At 26.6% G+C, this 13,239-nt stretch overlaps 2 protein-coding genes across 3 annotated transcripts; both read left to right on the forward strand.

Annotated features, from left to right (window-relative positions):
* The first annotated feature begins 438 nt into the window (after positions 1-438).
* Positions 439-2,402, forward strand: LOC137812255 (glutelin type-A 2). 2 transcript variants are annotated; one of them, XM_068614179.1, is made up of 4 exons: positions 439-681; positions 814-1,027; positions 1,288-2,014; positions 2,139-2,402. In XM_068614179.1, exons 2-4 carry the CDS (start codon positions 832-834, stop codon positions 2,290-2,292), a joined length of 1,077 nt encoding a protein of 358 aa, XP_068470280.1. In that variant the 5' UTR covers positions 439-681; positions 814-831; the 3' UTR covers positions 2,293-2,402. The 2 variants fall into 2 exon arrangements, with proteins under 2 accessions (XP_068470280.1, XP_068470281.1); XM_068614180.1 differs by having other exon boundaries at positions 462-681; positions 819-1,027.
* A 6,244-nt stretch (positions 2,403-8,646) lies between these two features.
* LOC137809786 (glutelin type-A 3) lies at positions 8,647-11,009 on the forward strand. Its single transcript, XM_068610865.2, has 4 exons — positions 8,647-8,697; positions 8,805-9,019; positions 9,885-10,611; positions 10,740-11,009. Exons 2-3 carry the CDS (start codon positions 8,824-8,826, stop codon positions 10,589-10,591), a joined length of 903 nt encoding a protein of 300 aa, XP_068466966.1. The 5' UTR covers positions 8,647-8,697; positions 8,805-8,823; the 3' UTR covers positions 10,592-10,611; positions 10,740-11,009.
* The last annotated feature ends 2,230 nt before the right edge of the window (positions 11,010-13,239 follow it).

Below are 13,239 nucleotides of genomic sequence, written 5' to 3' on the forward strand. Positions count from 1 at the left end.
AATCTCTTAAAAAAATATATCTCTAACCACAAAAAGATCGAAGATGTGATTTGTCGGAATCTCTTTACAAATTTGTCAACCAGTGAAGATCTATCGAAAATATTTGATATAATGATTGTAATGGTAAACTTTTTATATGTAATATAAATCATCATATTTTTCTGTCATCTTCATCTAGTGTACCACACATCGTTGCCAACACATGGTGGTTTTAATGTATTTCAGATATAACCATCTTTTTATAACTTTAAATCAAATGAAAAAGGAGTATTTTATCATTTAAAAAAACTATACAAATAATTTATAATTAGAGTTATTAAATGGGTTGGACCAAGTTGTTTCAATTTGGTCTAATAAATCATTTAAATTTTTTTTGATACGGCATTACCTTTTTAGGAACTAAAAAATACAAAAGTCAGATTTATTATAAATTCAAACACTGGAAGTATAATAAAATTTTCAAACTAAATCATCTTCATTCACGTGACCAATAGTTTCATATTATTGTTCATGGTTTCCAACACCCATATATCCACAATTTTATAAATAGCCTACATCATCTCTTTGATCCATCTAAATCCCCTTATTACTCATTTCATTGCTCTTTTTTTTTTTTTTCTGTTTCTTTCTTTGAATTAGGTATCTTCACGGTGGGGGTGTCCTTTCTCCTCTCTACCACAGGTACATAAAATTTGTAGTTATTCACATAATCTTGTATAATTCCCAAATCTTTTTGAAATGGTTTTATGTGTAGCGTTTGTTTTAACCAAGTGATACTGATTTAGCTATTTGAAATGGTTTTTGTGAGCAAAGCAAAGGAAAGTTAAACAAATGGAGTTAGACTTAACACCAAAGAAAGCAGAAGCATTGGTTGAGGGAGATGGTGGAGGTTACTACACTTGGTCAACTTCTGAAGTGCCACTTTTGGCTGAGAAAAATGTGAGTGCAGGTCGCCTTCTGCTTCGTCCTCGTGGCTTCGCTCTTCCTCATTATTCAGATGTATCCAAAGTAGGTTACGTGATTCAAGGTCAGAGTCCTTACATATATCTTTTTTGTTTCCATTTCATGTTACAACTTAGATATGCCTCCAAATTTATATTCATAGTATAACACTGGAGATAGATTACAAATGTGACCAGATTTTAGAGCTGAAATAGTTTTAAATTTCCTTCTTTATATAGATGAGTGTTGAAGATTAGGATGAGTTAAACTTAAAATCTAGTTCTTAATATGATATCGTAATCTCGATTTCAATGGTTTTGCATTAATTTTATGGAACATGTGTAGGGAATGATGGATTAGTTGGGATGGTGCTCCCTAACAGGAGAGAAGAGGTGACTTTGAAACTTAAGCAAGGAGACGTTATACCAGTACCTATTGGATCTCTCTCGTGGTGGTTCAACGATGGAGACTCAGATCTCATCATTATTTTTCTTGGAGAAACTTCAAAGGCTCTTATTCCTGGTAAAATCTCCTATTTCTTTCTAACTGGGGCTATAGGAATTTTAGGAGGCTTCTCCACTGATCTCACAAGCAAGGTATATGGCTTAGACAAAGATGAGTTAGAAAAGCTCACAAAAAGCCAAACTGGGGTGTTGATCATCAAACTAGACAAAGATCAACCTATGCCTAAGCCCCAAACGGACATTACCAAAGAGCTTGTGCATAATATAGATGCTGCAGAGCCAGAAAATGTTGTCAAAAATGCTGGATTGGTCAAAACCTTAACAGAGAAAGAATTTTCTTTCATTGAGGATGTTGGATTAAGCTTGATCAGAGTAAAACTTGAACCCTGTGCTATTAAGGCTCCATCATACTCAGTCAGTCCTACAAGTCAGTTGATTTACATTGCTAGAGGAAGTGGCAAGATTGAAATTGTGGACTTCAATGGAAAGAGTGTGTTAAACACTCATGTTGAAGCTGGTCATTTGCTTGTTGTGCCACAGTTCTTTGTGGTTGCTGAAATTGCTGGTGAAGAAGGAATGGAGAGTTTTTCCATTGTAACAACAACAAAGTAAGTTGTTGAGATATGATTTTAATGGCATGCAATAACTTTTAAAGTGATTGATTGTGTTATTATAAAGTATGACATATCACTATACTACTAACAAAAAATGATTGATTGTCCTATTTTGCAGACCTTTGTTTGAAGAGTTGGCTGGAAAGGAATCAATTTGGAGCATTTTATCACCTACACTGCAACAAGTGGCTCTTAATGTGGATTCTGATTTTCAAAAGTTTTTCACAACCAAGATCAAGGAATCTACCAAGCTCATCCCACCTTCTACTTAATTTGATATGTGTGATGTATGTGTGGTCTACTGGTGCATTTGTTTATGAATAATTTTGAGATGATGATGGTGATAAATGAAAAATTCGAAGTTTATCTTTTTATGTGAAAATGATAGCAAGTTATCATTGATTTGCGTGGAAAGACACAACCAATATATTGAGAAACATTTATTCTAATTTGAAGTAGATCTTTTTTTCTTAAAATTTAATTATTAAATGATTACTAAATAGAAGAGTAGAAGGAGACAAACTACAAGAAAGAATAAAATCATTTTCTTAAAATTGTGACATTGTTCATGAATTACAAAATAAAAGACACATTATTATAAAAATGATTTATTTTAATATTTTTAAATGCAAAATAATCAATGCTAACATCAATATCAATACTCGATTACATATTTTTTTTATAAAATTGTCAAACCATTCAATCTTTATTGTGATATGGATGATATTAAAGAAGTTATTATTAGTTTTAGCTTTTAAATGTTGTAAACAAATGAAACATTTGGATAATAATCTACAACTTTGATGAACTCGAGAGTTTAGGAATTTCAATGGTTTGGATAAAGTCATTTTCAACATTTTTAATTCAGGAAAAATCCTTTAAAGTAATAATTGGTAAATTTCCATGAGAAAAAAGTAGACTCATTTTTAGTATAACATTCTAATTCATCATCATTTAATGGTTTCAACTTCTTTTGAGAGAAAAAAATATAAAGATGCTTTCAATATGGTAATTGCTCAAATATAGTTTAGTCTATGAAGAAGTAGTTATGTTCATCACAATTAAAAATTAATTAATTCTAAACAACGCATCTTTAAACTTAATTTATTCATTATTATTTTTTCATTAAACTGTTTTTCTTTTGTTAGATTTGTTTTACATTTATATTAGCTAAATCCAGAATTATATTATAAATTACGTTAGTCATAACTATATTTTGATTTTAAATTTTGTAATTCGAAATTATATTATAAATTGTGTAATTTAAAATTATATTTTTAATTATACAATTAGAAATATAATAAATTATGTAATTCATTACAAGTTTTAAATATTACAAATTATATTATAAATAGTTTTAAATTTCTTAATTTAAAAATATTTTTAAATACATAATTTTAAAAATGTTTTAAGTTGATTATTAAGTATTATAATATGAATATATTAAATTTTTATAGGAGAGAAAAAAAGAAAAAAATAGTGTATAATATAATATATAATGATAGGATGACATGTGTACTTTTAGAAGAAATAGTTTAGGAAATAATGTGAGTATGTGATGTTAAATCAAAATGTTTTTAAGACTAAATTATTTAGGGAGAGTTATAATAATAATAAAATAAAACAAAATACTCAATAGTTAAAGTTGAAAAATTTATTGCATTTTTTTTCTCAACAATAAATAAATTGAATAAAGAAAAATACTAAGATGATCACAACCTTTATACATTTAAAACTAAATATTCCTTTCACTTTCAGAGTTTGGTCAATACCAAATTCTTCAGAGTTTGATCAATACCAAATTGTAAATAGGTCATAATCAAAAAATAAATAAATAAATTTCATATACAATCAACGATACATATGTTCCATATTTTAATCTATACTATCAATAAATCTTGTCACAACAATACCATTTCTTTCGTCTAATAAAAAATAAAACATCTGTAAAATCAATATGCATAATCATTACAACAGTAACTTTATTCTAGAAGTATAATTAATAATGACAATACAAACAACTAAGTTAAACAACGTCTATATAGATAGACATATGTTGTTTGGTCTATCCATGTAAATATATTGCTGGATATTAAACTTTGTCAAATAATAAATAATTTAAAAATAAATCATTTGCAAGTTGTTAATACAAGTGTTCTTAGTATTAGTTTTGCCTCTGAATTCAATAAAAGAAACTTTGATGAAGAATTTTCGTAGGGAAACAAAAGTGAGCTTTAATTAATAGTCTATGGTTAAAAGTTTTATATGTACTTATAGAACATAGAACTGTATTTGATTTTTTCCGGAAACAAAATATTAATAAAAAAATATGTATTATACCTAAGTGTTTCAATTATTTCATTAAAAAAATTAATCAACGATTGCTGGTATATATTGGATAAAAGGATTGGAAAAAATTTACAGCCATAAAACTCAATAAAAAAAATAAAAAATGTTAAAAAAATTAAAATATTTTATATGGTGATGGTCGTTGGAGATCCCACATCGACTAGAGATTAGAGCTTTCATGGTATATAAGTGGGTGCAAACCTCAATCCTATGTGAGCCGGTTTTATGGGGTTGAGTTAGGCTTAAAGTCCACTCTTTAACATGGTATCAAAGTCATTTCGAGCCTATCCTAGCGAGTATTTGTGTTGGGTCTATCGTGCCACCCGCTATCGGGGTCCCATACACGAGTTAGTAGTCTCGGCGTGAGGAATGTGTTGGAGATCTCACATCCATTATCTTATAGTATTTTTAATAAAATATTTTTGAATGGTTACGTGATCTCTCATCCAACGATAACCTACAAAATATATCAATTCTTTGGAAAAATACATATATATATATATAAAATATATTATGATGTTTTTTTATAAAAAAAACAGAGTCATTTAATTCTGTAGGTGATAACGAGTATTCAAGAAAAAATGAAAAATACTTTTATACTATTATTTTTTTTATTTCATTACTTTTCTTATCAAGACATTTATTTTATCTGCAAAATTATTCTATAAATTTTATTTATTTTTCTAAAAATATATATATATAGATAGTCAATTTTTTTTTATATATATATATATATATATTTATTGAAGAGATAAATATGTATATAAATTACTCTTCAATCGACAACCAAAAGAATAAGGAGGATTGTTTCTGGATTATTTTCTCTTACATTTAAATTATGATTTATAAATTATGATTTTATTATAATAAATTATTTTAGAGGGATGTAGATTAAAAAAAAAGTGGCGTCAAAAGAATATTTTTCAAATCTGTACCATAACATATTATTTTTAATTAGAAGATGAATCCATGTGCAAATGTTTTTTTCCAAGAAATGGAAAGACGTAGCCCACAGACGCAGCTACGACGAAAACAAATCCGTAAAGCTGATTGAATATAGGGTTTTGATGAGAAATATATAATATCTTTTCTTTTACAAGATGTAAAGAGAAAGATATATAATATGTGTTATTTTTGAATTTATTTTTATTTATGTAAAAAGATTTTATTTTTTTTCACATTTAAAAGTTTTTTATCCTTTTTCTAAAACATGATCGAAATGCAAACTGTAGATTTACTCTAATCATCATTGTACTGTAAGTTGTTGAATATGACAAGAAATAAAACACATGTCACATATGCAGCACATTTTCTCCATGGAAATCACTTGGCAATGCCACAGCAGTTTTCTTCAGCGACAATGCGAGGAGTGCGCTTCTTCTAAAGAATACGGTAACCGCACTCACGGCAGATGTAGCTGACCCGCTCAGGCTGAGGATCCATCACTGGTTCCGGCAAACTGTGAAAGAAGAAGGTTCTAGGCTCAATTTTTAATTTTATAGTATATATTTAATATTTTAAGAAATTATTTAAAGTTTTATTTATTTATTTAATTTGCTGGTGTGTTTATATTAATATGTTTTTTTATAATTATTATCTTTGTGAGTTAGTATTTTTTTTATAATAATTTTTTATGAAATTATTTTTATTGTTAATTATGTTATAGTTTTTTTAGTATTTTTTTTTATTTTTCATTACTATAGGATTTTTAATAATAAAAAATATTTTTTTTATTTATATAAAATCTGATTTATTTTCTAATTTTATAATGCATGTTTAATATTTAGAAATTACTTTGAAGTTTTGTTATTTAATTTGTTGGATAATTTTTTTTAATTATAATTTTTAAATTATATCTATTTATATTTAATATATATATATTTTATAATTTTAATTTTTAAATCTACGAAATATGTGAAAGTTGTTTATTTTTAAACAAAAATAATTCATTTTTTATTACAATTTTTTAATAGGTAAGGATAAATTTGTAAAGTAATATTTAACAATTTAAAAAAAAATTAAAATTCTCTCACAACCATCGCTCACAAACTTCCATAAACTTTTCACTCTAACATACATCAATCCAAACACTCTCATTTTCTTCACACTTTTCTCTCACATCCTTAGTATGTGAGGATTTGAGAGAGTGGATGTGTGGAGTTTATGAGTGATATGATGATTGTGAGGGAGTTTTTTTTTCTTTTTAAATTGTTAAATGTTACTTTACAAATTTATCCTTGTCTATTAATTTTTTTTAATAATGAAATGAGTTATTTTTGTTTAAAAATCAACAACTTTCACATATTTGGTAGATTTAAAAATGAAAATTAAAAAATAAATATATATTAAATATAAATAGATATAATTTAAAAATTATAATTAGAAAAAAATGTATTCAACAAATTAAATAAAAAGAAAAATTCAAATAATTTCTTAAAATATTAAACATCCATTATAAAATTAGAAATAAATCAGAAAATAAATAAGATCTTATATAAATAAAAGATATTATTTTTTATTATTAAAAATCCTATAGTAATAAAAAAAAATACTTAAAAAAATATAATGTAATTAACAATAGAAAATAATTTAATAAAAAACTATTATCAAATAAATTACTAACTCATAAACATAATAATTATAAAAAAATATATTAATATAAACGCAACAACAAATTAAATAAAAAGAGAATTTCAAATAATTTCTTAAAATATTAAATATATACTATAAAATTAGAAAATAAATCATATCTTATATAAATAAATAAAAAATATTATTTTTCAATATTAAAAATTCTTGTAGATGAATGAGGGTAAATTCAGAAATAACACATGTTGATGTGTCTTTCATTCTACATCTCTTCATTTTGAGGGGAGATGATATTTACTGTTCACAGATATATCCTCTCCTCCTCTTCCCTGCAAAACCCTGGATCCAAACAATTGATATCCTCTCACTTTTTTCCTTGTGAACAGTACATACATAGAAGCAAACAGAGCCTAAGGGTGTGTTTGGATTTGAGAGGGAATGTGTGAGGATGTGAGAAAATAGTGTGAAGAAAGTGAGGTTGTTTGGATTGAAGTATGATAGAATGAATGTGTGATGAAAATTTATAGGAGTTTGTAAGTGATGTGATGATTGTGAGATAATTTTAATTTTTTTTAAAGGTGTAAATTATTACTTATTAAAAAAAATGAAATGATTTTTTTTTCTAAAACATATTCATAAATTTAAAAATTATAACTAGAAGAAATAAATATGTATTAAATGTAAATAGATATAATTTAAAAATTATAGTTAAAAAAATATGTATTCTACAAATTAAATAAAAAGCAGGACTTCACAAAATTTCTTAAAATATTAAACATGTATTATAAAATTCGAAAATCAATTAGAAAATAATCCAGATATTATATAAACAAATAAAAATATTATTTTTAAATATTAAAGACCCTATAATAATGAAAAATAAAAAATAGCACAACAAAAAATATAGGTAATTAACAATAGAAAATAATTTCATAAAAAGTTTATAATTAAATAATTATACACAAAAGTATATTAATATAAACACAACAACAAATTAAATAAAAATAAAAATTCAAGCAATTTCTTAAAATATTAAACATAATAATAGTATAATAAACTAGGATAAATTCAGAAATAATACATGTTGACGTAATTTTCCCTCTACATCTTTTCATTTTGAGATGAGATGATATTTACTGTTCACATGTATATCCTCTCTTTTTCTTCCCCACAAAATCTTGGATCCAAATAACTGATATCTCCTCACTTCTTTGTCTGTGAAGAGTACATCTCCAATAGCAAAGAGACCCTAAGAAAAACAATTCCATCGTTTCATATCTAGAATGTGTGAATCTATTTTAATATATATAAAATTGTCAAATCAATTCATATCCATTTTTTTAATAAAAATATTATGTTCTATAGTTATTTTATTTTTTAATTTTTTGAGACAAAATATCATTTTATTAATATGTAACAGTTGTTTAGTGAAATAATTTGAGTGTTTAGATCCCTTTGATTTGAGAATATTTAATTTACACGAACAATTGTTAAATGAACAATGTATTAATAACTCTAGTTGGTTTTGAATTTTGAGGTTGGCTTAGTTAGACTTGCGTGTGGTTGTACAAGTTCCATTCATTGTGTCATTGGTATTTTTGTAACATAAAACGTGATATACGTTTTTCTCTTCTTACACACAAGAGTTATATCTATATATACATACCCTTGCCCTTCATGTCTTCGCTAGACTCTTGAGGAAACTCTTCTTTTGTGTTCCTTTCGCCTTTAAATCAGAGGTACATATATACATGACTCATTATGAATATGTTTTCTGATCTTTCATGTGCATCTTCTGCTTATTTGATTTAACATATCTACTTCATTTAACTACCATTTATTCAAGTATTCGAAATAGAAGTTCAATGGAGTTGGATTTAACACCAAAATTAGCACAACCAATGTTCGAGGGAGATGGTGGAGGATACTACACTTGGTCAAGTTCTCAAATGCCAGTTCTGGCTGCGACTAATGTGGGTGCTGGTCGTCTTCTGCTTCATCCTCGTGGCTTTGCCCTTCCTCATTATGCTGATTCATCCAAAATAGGTTATGTCATTCAAGGTAAAATATCTTTATTACTACACCAAGTTTTACTAAAACAAAAATCACCCAAAAAATATTGTATTAAATTCATAGTAACCAATTGCATTATATACTTCCTTATGCCAAATATTCTTAATTATACTAAGTTCTTCACAACAAATAAATCTACGCAGTAGTTAAAAATTTATCATGTTGAAGATCTGAAATCGATTAAAAATAAGAATATTTTATAGTATATAATTGGATGAATATTTTATAAAATTGAGTTAAACTTAAAGTTCATTTATTAGTATGATACCAAAGTCATTTAAAATATTTTCTAACAAGTGTTTGTGTTGTTTTTATTGTATCACCCACTACCGAACTGCTATCAGACCACCTATAGTCTCATGCACGAGTTGACTGATCTCAACATGAGGAGTTGTTGAAAATCGGACATTGATAACCCATAAAAATATAATCACACATGAGTTGCACGAGTTGACTGATCTCGACGTGAGGAGTTGTTAGAAATCGGACATTGATAACCCATAAATATATAATCACACACGAGTTGACTGGTTTCAGCGTGAAGAGTTGTTTGAAATTCGACATTAACTAAAAATAAATTTTTTTATAGTATATAAATCAGTAAAAACCTCACATTATAATCTAATTTTTTAAGGTTGAATTAAATTTAAAATTCACTTTTTAATCAATCTATCACACGAAGAACCTCCATTGTACACTTGCACATTTGTTTGCATTTGCCACACTATAATCTCTTCATTCCAATTTTGTTCCCCCGAGGTTGTATTAATCGTTTCTTAAAAGGTATTTCTAAGGTATTAGAACTTTGTTGGTGACTGAATCAAAATTCCTGAATTGTATGGCATACGTGCAGGGAGTGATGGTGTAGTTGGGATGGTACTCCCAAACACAGAACAAGAGGTGGTTTTGAAGGTTAAGCAGGGAGATGTTTTACCAGTACCTATTGGAAGTGTCTCATGGTGGTTCAACAATGGAGACTCAGATCTCACCATTGTTTTTCTTGGAGAAACTTCAAAGGCTCTTATTCCAGGTCAATTCACCTATTTCTTTCTAAGTGGAGTTATAGGAGTTATAGGAGGTTTCTCAACTGAGCTCACCAGCAAAGTATATGACTTGGACAAAGATGAAGTTCAAAAGCTCACAAAGAGTCAAACTGGGGTTTTGATTGTGAAACTAGACGAAACTCAGACACTCCCTAAACCCCACATGGACATGACCAAGAAGCTAGTCTACAACATAGACGCTGCATGCACACAAAATGTTGTTGAAAATGCTGGATTAGTCAAAACTTTAACAGAGAAAGGGTTTCCTTTTATCGGGGAAGTTGGATTAAGTGTGATTAGAGTGAAACTTGAACCTGGTGCAATTAAGGCACCCTCATATCCTGCAACCACTACGATTCAACTAATTTACATTGCTAGAGGAAGTGGCAGTATTGAAATTGTGGGCTTGAATGGAGAACGTGCATTAGACGCTCAAGTTAAGGCTGGTGAGTTGCTTGTGGTGCCACAATTTTATGTGGTTGCTAAAATTGCAGGGGAAGAAGGAATGGAAAGTTAATCCATTATAACAACTACAGAGTGAGTTTTTGTTGGGTTTTTATGTAACATTTTTTACATATAGTATACAGAAACATTAAAAATTATTTGAAAGCAAGTTCTGATACCATTATTACTAACAAAAGAGATTGATTATATATTATTTGCAGGCCTTTGTTTGAAGAATTGGGAGGGAGGGGATCAATCTGGGGCAAGTTGTCATCTTCTGTGCAACAAGTTTCTCTTAACATAGATTCAGAGTTTCAGAAGTTGTTCATATCTAAGATCAAGAAATCCACTGATCTTATCCCACCCTGTTGATATGAGAGAAAATGATGAAGTAGCCAACTTGTTGTTGCATTGCTTTCTGCTTTTATTTTATTTCTATGTATGTTTTAAAAGTGACTAAATAATAATGCAATGGTACTTGAGTTGGTATATATTATTATAAAGATAATATTTCAAAAACATTAAAATTGCATTTGTAAAAGTTTAGAGAATAGTTTTTTTTTTCATATAAAAATGTTTACTTTTTATTTTATTTTTCTTCAACATGAAACTTAAACTAACACTTTAATTTTCTAACATTTTTTTATCATCTAATAATAATATATATTTTGTTTGCTGATTAAAAACAACATATTTTCATCAACACAATTTGATTGTAAAATTAATATCTCATAATGATTAAAAAAATCTACAAGAGAATAAGACAATATGTATATAAAAAAAAAGCTTATGCAGATAATTAGGGATCTCTATCCTAATCTATAAATAAAAAACAATCATTGATGAAATTACGTACGTAATCAAAACAATTTTACAGTAGATTTTCGTGATGAAAACTAGTAATAGAATCAAATACGTTAACAACAATAGAAAAAGTTTCTATTTTGGTGTTAAATTTTTGAAATTAAAATACAAATCAAAATTGTCAAGCAAACACCTAATAATGAAAAAAAACACCATACTCATGAATTTTTATTTTTTTTCCATACTAACGGTGGTCCTTCAAATATGAGATGGCAAAGGATGCCATCTTATCTTTTAACAGATGAACGAAAAAACTTTCATATGCTTTAAGAGTTAAATATATATATATATATATATATATATATATTATGGTCTATTGCACTAGTAATTTTTCTAAAATTATGAAATTTTAAAAAAAATTATAGCCTAAAATTAAAGAGATAAAAGAAAAAAAAGTGGTGAAAGCTAGATGTAAAATAAAAATAAAAATGATTTCGTTAGAGAAACTAAGATGAAATAAAGTGAAGCCCAACTTTTAATCTTTAACTAAAAATAAAATAATTATTTTGATGTTATTATTTTTACTGATCATAACAAAATAAAGTTTGAAAAAAAAACTGTCTTTGGAGTTACATAATTATAATGAGATATTTTTACAATTTTGACATAATTATTTTTATTTATTAAGATAGGACAATCATGTCAATGCGTACGATTGTAAATGATTCGTGCCAACTGATACTTAGTATCGTGTGAACCTCATACAATTTTTATTAGTTTACATTTAATACCAGTTCTATTATTTTTTTTTAAATTGTTTGTTTTTTACTTTTTTAAGAATTTGAAATAATTATGATCATTTAAAGGTACTTTTTTACAAAATTTTATAAAATTTGTCAAACTTTTTATCCTATGACTATTTTTTTTTCTACAAAACTTTTTAATTTAATAATTCAATTAATTATTTTAATTTTTTAAAAAACACAAACAAATTTCATTTTAAAATGATTTTAGTAAAACTTAAGTCATATAACTTTGAGATCACTAGCAAAATTATTGATTGACATTATTTTACTTACCAAAATCAAATCAACTCATGAATTACGAAAAAACCTCATAGTAAGAAGTTTCTCTCTAAATAGCTTTTGTGGATGACTTCTTCAATTATATAATTACTTATTTATTGATATTAGAAACTCAGAAGTAGGTAGGTAAGTCACGTGTTACAACAAATATAAATTTTAGTTGTTAATTCGCTCGCAATGTTTTAAATTTATTTATAAATTGGTCACAATTTTTGTCATGTCACAGACATAAAAAAATTAATTTAATATTTTGTCATTTTTCTAACTTTAATCAATTTTTCAAAACTAATTTCCACTTTGAACACTATTATTAATAATTATTTTATTTAAAAATATATAATTTTTTACCTATTAAATCAAATAATGAAATATTTTAATATATTTCAACTATTATTTTCATAAAGTATAAAGATTTGAACTTTTTATTGTTATTTCATTGTCATGTGGGGGTACAGGCTGCAATTATGGAAATGTCAAAATAATTCCCACATAGGAATGGGCCAACCTTTTTATTCTATTCAATTGGGCTTTAAAACCTTAAAAAATATTTGGGTGTTTCTTCCTACACCTATACACTTTTCTTCCTGCACCCCTACATTCTTCCAAAATACCTAAATTACTCTTTACAGTTTTAGTTATTTCCAAAATAGTGTTCCGTAAGCAAAGGATAATTTCGGAATAAAAAATCCAAAAGACAAACAAATATTTCGAACATCTTTTCTGGAACACATTTTTTATTTTATTTTAGGATTTATAAATCTGGAATTCATAAAACATGTTCCGAAAATATTTTGGAAAGAACAATCAGAAAATCATTTTTAAAGGGGGTAAA

Source organism: Phaseolus vulgaris, chromosome 2, assembly GCF_051622355.1.
Source record: "Phaseolus vulgaris cultivar YP4 chromosome 2, ASM5162235v1, whole genome shotgun sequence".
Classification (NCBI taxonomy): Eukaryota; Viridiplantae; Streptophyta; class Magnoliopsida; order Fabales; family Fabaceae; genus Phaseolus; species Phaseolus vulgaris.

What these genes read in the sequence shown, in the direction of transcription:
- LOC137812255 (XM_068614179.1), top strand. Translation starts at nt 832, where the DNA reads ATGGAGTTAGACTTAACACCAAAGAAAGCAGAAGCATTGGTTGAGGGA. An exon ending in AGTAGGTTACGTGATTCAAG is followed by an intron (nt 1,028 to 1,287) that starts GTCAGAGTCCTT and finishes GAACATGTGTAG; the next exon opens with GGAATGATGGATTAGTTGGG. An exon ending in TCCATTGTAACAACAACAAA is followed by an intron (nt 2,015 to 2,138) that starts GTAAGTTGTTGA and finishes CCTATTTTGCAG; the next exon opens with ACCTTTGTTTGAAGAGTTGG.
- LOC137809786 (XM_068610865.2), top strand. Translation starts at nt 8,824, where the DNA reads ATGGAGTTGGATTTAACACCAAAATTAGCACAACCAATGTTCGAGGGA. An exon ending in AATAGGTTATGTCATTCAAG is followed by an intron (nt 9,020 to 9,884) that starts GTAAAATATCTT and finishes GCATACGTGCAG; the next exon opens with GGAGTGATGGTGTAGTTGGG.